The following is a 9,570-nucleotide window of genomic DNA, read 5'->3' on the forward strand; positions in this document are numbered from 1 at the left end:
TTGACCTGCATCTCTCTCCTGGCCCTCTCTCATCCAGCAGGGGTCGCTCTTGTAATGCCTTCATCCCTGAAACAGCAGTCACAGCACATTGGTACAATGTCTGTACTGGCCAGGACAAGTGTGACTACCTGTAGTTTCAATTTTCTCAAGGGTTATTCTGTTGTCTACTTTAAAAACGCACACACATATACATACTTTCCATATAATTTTCCCTTTAAAGGTTATTTTGATTCTTGTGGACAAGTACAAAAAGCTTTCAAAGCTTACCAATGTTAAATGAAAAGAAGAAATGGCTAGATTCTGACATCTGGTGGTGATAAGTAAAAGTTCCCAAGCATAGAGTTCAATCATCCATTTTCTAAGCTCGCGTCACCTTTGAGCTGGGACGAATAGAAATGCAGCAGAAAAATTAATTTGAGTATTTTTTGTTTTTCTTTACACTTCTTTAGTTCTGTATATTTCGTTTACTTAATTTCATATATATACACAATTTACAATATGTCTGTATTATATTGCATTTATACTGTAATCTCCTCTAGGTAAACATCAAAATGATTATTTGTTTCAGTAAAGCTTTTTCTGTTTTTAAGTGAATCGTTTTTGGGTGCAGTCAGCTAAGAACAAATACAGTAAATATGCGGAGCAAAGTATTTATGATTATACAATAGTTTAATACATTAGCTTATCATTATAGTAGTTGAGCATGGCATGTTGATACAGTTCTGAACTTTGTGCTGTTGTGAACATGTAAACAATGTTTTAGAATTATGATCAAGCAATTTAGAACAACTGTAGCTGTTTTTTTCATGTGACACCCTGAGTAACATGCATCCTTCACTCATTAATTTAGAAAATGCTTCTTACTCGGGCAGAAAAGAAGAATTTAGCAATTTCCATCTTGCGTGTGACATTTATAAAATGATCAGACATGGAAACACCATGTTTTACCACTGGAGTCTCATCCTGAATGTTTCTCTTCTAGAACTTGTCCAGCCCATGTCCAGACCATTGAAGGCACCTTTTTCTGTGTGAGGCTGGCCAATTGGAAAGATGAAGATACACCCTCCACCAGTCCATGGTCTGATCATAAACAGATCGGGTGATGTGTTTTACTGGGCTGTGAGGACTAAAACACTGCTCTCTAAAAAGACCACTTCTGCGTGTCTCAGGATTCCCAGAGCACATGTACTGTACAGACTACTGGAAGAATGTTCAGTGGACAGATGAGACAGAAGTTAAACATTCTGACCATAATGAGACCTTCAAGCATGGAGATGAGAATGTCATGGTTTGGGGTCGGTGTGCTGCCTCAGGACTGGGAGAATTTGCATGAAGGAAATAGTGCTGTATCAGCAAATTCTGGAGGAGAATGTCAGGCCATCTTTTCATCAACTGAAGCTGAGCTGAAAGTGAGTCATGCAGCAAGACAATGATCCTAAACATACAAACAGAGCTACAAGACAATGGATGAGGAAGAAGTGTATCGTTTTCAAAGTCCTTTTTAAATGTTATGGTTGGACCTGAAACAAGCTGGTCATGCAACTAAACACATGACTTGAAATGGTTCTGTAAGGAAGAAAGGGCTAAAATTCATAAATGTCAATGCAAGAGACTGTTAAACAGTTATAAGGAACATCTAGGTGAAGTCATTGCTGCTGATGGATGTGTCACTCATTACTGAATATAAGGATTCACACAAGAACATTTACTGCTGGACAATGTTGTTAACTAAATAATAAAAAAAATCGAATGTATTTGTATTGTACATTTACTAAGGCTATTTTCCATCTTTTATTTGGATTCTAAAATCTAAATAATCTAAATAAGGAAAAATAAACAAAAGAGATGTCATTTATCATGTTACTGTATGTATTTAAGACCAGGCACGATGGGACATGGATCAAATGTGAGATTAACCTAATAAAATCTTCTGAAAGACAGATCTTTTAAGTACAAAAAAGAAAGAGAGGTCAATGTACAAAAGCCTAGGAAATCAGCTGTAGACTCACTAAGCTTATTCACATTTAAACACAAGAAAACATTAAAAATCTTCAAAAAAAAAAAGTACACATAACGGCAGGAATGCAGATCCATAAGTAATGGAAAATAAAGCATAGTGCTTTTTGTGCAACACTTCTACACATGTATATATCATTCACTAATGAGATTAACTGGCTACAGCAATCATTCTGGACTTGTTTCCCTATATTTCAGCTTACAGTTATAAACCTCTTTTTAAGATATAAGAAGGCAAAGTAGCTCATTCCTCCCAGTATTCCCACAAGCAAAGTGGTGCCCAGGAGTGATGGGGCCCTTTTCCTTGCCACGCGGAAAGCTGTGGGCAACACGGCGGATATCAGGATGTTGTTGACGCGCCCCAGCACCCTGCGGAAGGTCGGTCTCTGCAGGACGCGCTCGTAGTACGTTTCCAGGTTCTGCCGGTTCCCGCTGCCCCAGTACCGCCGCGAGAGGCCGAGGAATTTCAGCCGGTGGAGCGTCACGGCGAGAGACACGTCGGCCACGCTGAAGAACTCGCCGCAGAGCCAGGCCTGCTTCCCCTCTTCTTTCCAGCGAAGGCAGAAAAACGAAAAACGTTGAAGCGGTCAACAAAGGAAACCGCGTTCGTCACGGATTTATGGGAGCGGGCGGGGGGAAAGCTGGCACATTTGGAAAATCTGATCATCTGAAAATCTGATAATCGACATGTAACTTGTTACTTGAATGTGAAACAATCACTCGTTACCGTTATTGTTCCACACAAAGTTGTCTCAAGCTTCTAGCTTTCTTAATGTTTATTTCAAGAAGCAATTATTGTCATCTGACATTGTCTCGGCACGTTTGGAGCTGATTAAAAGGTCTAAGGAAAACCCCGTCTCGTTGCGCAAGATGACCAGCATTGCTGTGTATTCTAGGACAGCTGATTTGGTATTCAGTAAGAACCAGAAAGTTCTAACCATAAACTTGATTTATGATGCATGTTGCTGATACAGCCGTGCCTTTCTCTTGTATAAGAAATTCTAAATCACAGTTACAGAGGACAATTTCTATACCATAGACTTTGAAGTGAGACAGCATTAAATTAGGCCTAGATTTCTGGTTGTAAATAGTAAATTCAACAACACTTTTCAAAATGAAATGATTGTTTTTTTCTGTTATCTAACGTACATTCCCATTCCCTCTTGCTTACCTGGAGTTTCCTCATTTCTTCTCTGAAGCTCAGTCTCGACCTGGTCCAGAACATTTTCCAGTTCATCTAGAAGTTTCTTCAGATATTTAATGTTGTCATGGTCCAATAATTTAGACTAAAATATAAAGAAGTACATTGTTCACTATTTACTGTTGCCTTTTCTCTTATTTAAAATCATGTTGTACATCCCCAAATTAATATGGAATGTTTCAACCTCAGGTTGCAAAAACACATGGAACAGCCTCACCACTGTTGTGCCAGAGATGTGATTCAGGAGAATTTAGGACAAGCAGAAGCATCCTGGGATTCTGGCAGTCCTTTGTCACACAGACAATATTACTGAACTAATGAACCTTGCTAATGAACTAATGAACCAATTAACATTGGTTCATTTTACAGTGAGCAAAACTAATCTGCTTTTACCTCTCTTATAAAATTTCCTATTGCATATTAAGAACATACAGTAAGAAAGGCTGCAAAAGAGGGGGCCATTTTGTCCATCCAGCCTGGTTGGTAATAATAATTAAAAACAATTCCTTATACTTATATAGCACTTTTCTGGTCACTCCACTCAAATCACTTTACAATAATGGGGACTCCCCTCCACCACCACCAGTGTGCAGCCCCACCTGGATGATGTGACGGCAGCCATAGTGCACCAGTACACCCACCACACTCCAGCTATCAGTGGGGAGGAGAACAGAGTGATAAAGCCAGTTCAGAGATTAGGATTATTAGGAGGCCATGATTGGTAAAGGCCAGGGAGAATCTGGCCAGGACACTGGTGTAACACCCCTACTCTTCGAGAAATGCCTTGGGATTTTTAATGACCACATAGTCAGGACCTCAGTTTTACATCTCATCTGAAGGACGGCTCCTTTTTAAAGTATAGTATTCCCTCCACTATACTGGGGCATTAGGACCCACACAAACTGCAGGGTGAGCGCCCCCTACTGGCCCCTCTAACACCTCTCCCATCCGGTCTCCCATCCAGGTACTGGCCAGGCTCACACCTGCTGAGCTTCAGTAGGTTGCCAATTATGAGTTGCAGGGTTAAATCTAATTAGTAATTAATTGTAATTAATTAGTAATTAATTGAGGTAATTAGTAATTAATTGATCCACCTGTTTCTTGAAAGAAGTTAGGATAGCTAGGATGGCTAGGATAGGAAGTTAGAATATAAGCTTCAACAACACTTGTGTTCTCTGCTCTGGCTAATGTTTCACTGTTCATTCTGAACACATCTAATGGGTTGAGTACAATTCTAGACTTCTATCCATATTTCCTAACATTCTGTTTAATTTTTAATTGCTTCCCCACATTGTCTACAATATGTAAATGATGCGTCAATATAAACACCATTACACCCTCTTCTACCTCGGTGTTTCCCGTTTTGCATTTATAGTTTGTGTTTTTGATACATGCATGCAAAACCCAAACCCAAGCCCTGCACCTGTCTACAGCAAACTGGTGTAGGCAAACACCTGATAGGTGTTTTCAGTTTTATTTAAATCTTTTGGAATTTCAGCTGCTGCTTCTATGATAAAATAGAGGATGATACAATTTCTCCACAATTTGGTTTTCGTCCAAGCAGCAAAGTTTTATACTCAGAGCGACTTAAGAAAAACATATAAATGGTACAAAGTAAACATTAGATATAAGACATTAACCTATACATAGAAATTATGCACCACTTCTACATGAATCCATATAGATCACCAGTGTTCTACGGTGTAGTTACATTATGAAACCAACAGGGTTCTGGCAAATAAAGCACAAGACCTCACAAGCAAGGCACAGCACAGCACAGAATGGCACAGCCTGAGTCTTGCCAGGGGCACCAGCCATTCATACACACGGGGAAGAGCACACACATGCAGGCAGGGCACACAAGAAGATCAAACGACATCAGCTCCATGCAATGTCCCGAGTCTTCAGGCTCAACTACCCATGGTACCCAAATCAATGTGAATTATTATCCTCCCAGAGATATTAGTGGTAAGACATTCTCTGCTCTCCTGGTCCATGGATTTGTCCAGGAAGAGGGCACTACAACATGAATAGCTCAGCTCAGAGTCACAATACAAAGGTGAGGCTACTCCAGAGATCCTTTCTAAACACCAACTTACTTTGAGACGCTTTTGTTTGGCAAGATATGCTTCCTGGAGCTCTGGGTGTTGCTGGGCAAGCTTCTTGAGCTCTGACTCTGTGTTTCCTATCTGACCTGGACATGAACACACATCGGTGAAAGAAACAGAAAGACCATGTGAGGAGGGATACATTTCACAGATGAGTAATGAATCCAGGGTTTGTTCCACATTTAAGAGAAATAAAACAAGTAGTGAAACAAAACAAGCAGTTTTGATCAGTTTCAGAAAAACATGTTTCTGCATTTTTATCAAATGTTCTAGGCGAAAAGAATTCACATTCTCCCTGAGAATTTGGCCTTGGCCTCTCGCAACAGCAGAAACAGCTTTTTTGGGCGAGTCTTACTGCTAACAGCAATGGGGCTGTGCTAAGCACGACCACATCCCTTCCCCTATCGTTGTACTCTGATCTTGCTATCTTCACCTCACTTATATGGAACAGAGAGACGTCTTGGAAGCCTTGGTGGGCTTGATAAAATCCTTCCTGTGCAATGCCTCTGTCATAACCTTCTACAACCACTAGAGGTCCTCAGGAAACTGAAAGAGAATGCCATAGGCGACGAGCGCTGCTGCGTTGTTTGAGAAATTCAACTAAAAACTAAAATGGGTTTACAGAAAAGAGAGCTGCGGATTCCCAGGGGATCTTTTTATTATATGAAGGATTAAAAAAAACACTTAATTATCTCCCTCATTTATGGTACTTTTTTTACTCTTTTTTTTAAAATAATTCCCAAGGATGTTTACTTACTGCGAATCCTTGTGGTTGCGTACGCAGGGATCTGGGAATCGACTGTGATCTCGGGATGTAAAATGCAGCCGTGGGTATACACATCCATCGGGAGCGAGTCTAAAAGCTCTCGGTAGTGCTGCACTCTAGGAAAGTACATAGTTCCTTCTTCTGGAATCAACCTTGGCGTGTTTTCTGCAGATAAAACAAGATATTGACCTGGAATAGTTCAAGGGAAATTGAATTCTTTCTATTTCTGAATAAACAGTACAGTATATCTTAGAAACACTAACAGTGTTCAAGGCAGAACTGTCTAAATATGACCTGGGAGCTTTGATGTCAAAACCATAATTGAGTTTACTCATAACCCGTAAACTCGATACTGTCATTATCTTTTTAGGGGGACAACTAATTTATAGGCATTCATTAATAATCCCACTGATGTTACAAATCACTGGCTCCTCAGGCCAGGCCTGAATTATTATTTTTTAAGTGAGTAACTGTATTGTAACACTCAAATAATTCTGGGTACCGTTAACCATAAACCCTACTATATGAAGAGCTTCAACATCGTTAAGGTAATGACTATAGAGGTGATAATGATAAATGATTACTATTAAAATCTCAAAAGAATGTATTATACTCTAAACATTAAAATAGTTTATTAAATAATATTGTTATAAATATTATTTATCTAAATATAAAATGGTCACAGTTCTCTACAACAATAAATATACGGTATGACAGTCCATAAAACGATATGTCTCACTTCCATATTTGATTTTAAATGTAATCTGGGATGTTCTGTAAGAATAGCTTGTAACTAAGTACCTTGTCCACTTCAAATATATGGCAATCATACTCAAAAACGCTATGCCAGATATTGGAATCCTTTGATGATGAGCGGGGAATTTACATAAAAGATCACTAAGAAAGTTACATGATACACAATGAAACTGAAAAATAAATTCAAAGGATAATACAAAGTTGATCAAAAAATAAATTAAATGGAATAAATAGAAGAATACAGATAAAATAAATCTAAATCATCCTGTATTGGTTGCAAATAATGTAATTCCATTAAAAAGTGCATTAAAAAACACTTTAATATACACAGATTAGCTTGAAAGACATACTGTCAATGCAGCAATCCTTTTCAAAGCTGACTTGAGAAAGGGATGAAACTCCTCCAACATTTTTTTCAGCATTTTTTTATTTTATTTTGGAGGATTACAACCATTGAAGGACAAAAAATAAAAAAATGAAAATGCACACAGTTCATTTTAAGCATGATAAGCACAATAATCTATCAGTTACTAGGGATCCCATTAAGATCCATTCTTTGACACACCGATCAGAAATTACACACCAAGCGCTTGATGACTGATTTCCCTTCTGCAGCAGTTCCAGTGAACACACAGTCACCCCCAAGAGCTTCATAAATCTGTCAGTGAAGGTAGGATCACTGTTTTGGCAATTTTTTTTCCAAGCTACTCTTGGAAATACACAAAAGACCAGCCACCTCCCTCCATCTGTCAAGGTACAAACTAGCATTTGTAATCTACATTATTGCTTCTCTTCATTACCATTGGTATAATATAATTTGAATACTATTTGTATTCATGTAGTTATGGATTTTTACATTACTGTTCTTGACCCTTTTTATTCACATTCTTGCTCAAGCCATGCAGAACTTAAATCTTCAGACAGCGGCAAACACAAATGTCACAAAAGGAAAATTAAAATGGTACGCAAACAAAGCAAGAGCCATAATAAGATAAATACACAGTAAGGTTTATGTGGTGATTATACAGTGAGGTGGAGTAGCAGGTAGAGAAAAACTCTGGGAGACATTTTCTGCTCTCCTTTCTCGATATGAAAATGTATGTCTTCATTTTACAAGGACAAAGTCACACTTTTTTTTTTTACCCAAACCACTCCTCAAGCTTCCATAATCTACCACTCAATATACTGTATATCAAAAAGTTAGTTAAAAACAGCCATCTCACACACTGCTTAGCAGATATCAATGGAGCAAAAAAGAGTTTATGGTCTACCTAATTGTCTAACAACGATGCCTCAAGTCACAGTTCTGAAAAAGATCTTACCGTCCTTGAATGTTTGATCCAAATAATCGATTATTTGGGTGGCATCGCAGATGATGTTATCGTTGTGGGTGAGTACCGGCACTTCTCCCGCGGGGTTCAACCGCATGAACCACGGCTCGTTGTGCTCGCTTAAGGGAAGACTCACGTCGTACTCTTTACATTTCAAACCCTTCTCTGCAATCGCAAGTCTCACCTGAAAAAAGATTAAATTAACTTGCCACTGCTAGAGGTAACGGTAGCTCCGTTGTGAAATATTTCGTTCGAGTCCTTGAAAGACAGAAGCACTTTAAGAAACAAAAAAAAACACTTCCCGGTCTTTCTAGTCTCTTTTAGCCATTAATTGCACGCTGCTGTATGGGTACTACATAAAGGCAGTTGTTTCTCTGTATAGTATAGTGATTAATATAAAAAGGCCATCTTGAGAAAACCCGAAGCGTACATCATTTTCTTCCATGAAGAAAATGTAGTACCCCGGGCTATACTGCATTTTCCCTGTCACCGTTTTAAACTGACAATGTTTGAATTCACCAACACAGAGGAACATCGAGATGGCATTTCAGATCATGTCATTGTAGGGTTGAACTGCAGCTCTTGCATTTACTTGAAGCGAAGACATGCGCAGTCACTATAATACAGTTGTCAGAATTTAGCCTAGAAAAAGAACACACCCTAGGTTTCTAACATCACCATTCTCCGATGACGCATATTTTTAAAAAGGCTTGTCATCAATGGAAAACAGATGTCTTGGCGAATGTCATTGTGTACAACCTAAACCCATCCTAGCGCACGCACTGTGAAGGATCTCGAGCGCTGACCACCGTCAAGGTGCTGAAATTTATAAAGCTCACCTTTTGAGAGCTAAACGATTGGGTCCAATGGTAAAGTACTAGCTTGGAGTCTTTTGTTGTTGTGCTTTCCAGCAACGGCTTCGTTTCTTCTTGTTCTGTTGGAATTTCATCTGTATTTGCTGTGTTTTCTTCCTCGATACGCGACTCATCGCTGCTTGAGGCCGCCATTTTTACTCATCAATATTTTAAAAAAATACAGTGGGAGGAGCAAATGGCCTCTATTTACTCGTTTATTTCTAGTGTGAAGAGACCAGCAGTCACATTTTACGAATGTGACTTTGACGTTTGATGTTGTTATGAGTTGCATAATTGACTGTCGCGTCCTTTATTAACGATTAATTAACATATAAACTGGTATATCTCATTTGTTGTTGTTTTTTTTTGCTTTTTACTAGTTAATTGCGATCCAAAAATCTCATCCATCCGTTTCTTTAAAAAAGCCAGGTTATCAGATTCAATAACATGGCTAGCTAGCTTATTCCACATTTTCGCGAAGTTTTAAAATACAAGTTACACTGGAATCGCTGTAATGCATCCCTTTAAGATGTTAATT

General features: G+C 38.7%; 1 protein-coding gene across 2 annotated transcripts; it reads right to left on the reverse strand.

Annotated features, from left to right (window-relative positions):
- Window positions 1-650: 650 nt before the first annotated feature.
- gdap1 (ganglioside induced differentiation associated protein 1) lies at window positions 651-9,319 on the reverse strand. 2 transcript variants are annotated; one of them, XM_088918708.1, is made up of 6 exons: window positions 9,018-9,319; window positions 8,170-8,362; window positions 6,083-6,256; window positions 5,317-5,411; window positions 3,188-3,302; window positions 651-2,560 (listed from the first exon to the last, which is right to left on the reverse strand). In XM_088918708.1, the coding sequence occupies exons 1-6, from the start codon at window positions 9,183-9,185 to the stop codon at window positions 2,211-2,213; spliced, it is 1,095 nt and encodes a 364-aa protein (XP_088774834.1). In that variant the 5' UTR covers window positions 9,186-9,319; the 3' UTR covers window positions 651-2,210. The 2 variants fall into 2 exon arrangements, with proteins under 2 accessions (XP_088774834.1, XP_088774833.1); XM_088918707.1 differs by having other exon boundaries at window positions 651-2,563.
- Between the last annotated feature and the right edge of the window lie 251 nt (window positions 9,320-9,570).

The sequence above is a fragment of the Atractosteus spatula genome, chromosome 6, assembly GCF_055471065.1.
Source record: "Atractosteus spatula isolate fAtrSpa1 chromosome 6, fAtrSpa1.hap1, whole genome shotgun sequence".
NCBI lineage: Eukaryota > Metazoa > Chordata > Actinopteri > Semionotiformes > Lepisosteidae > Atractosteus > Atractosteus spatula.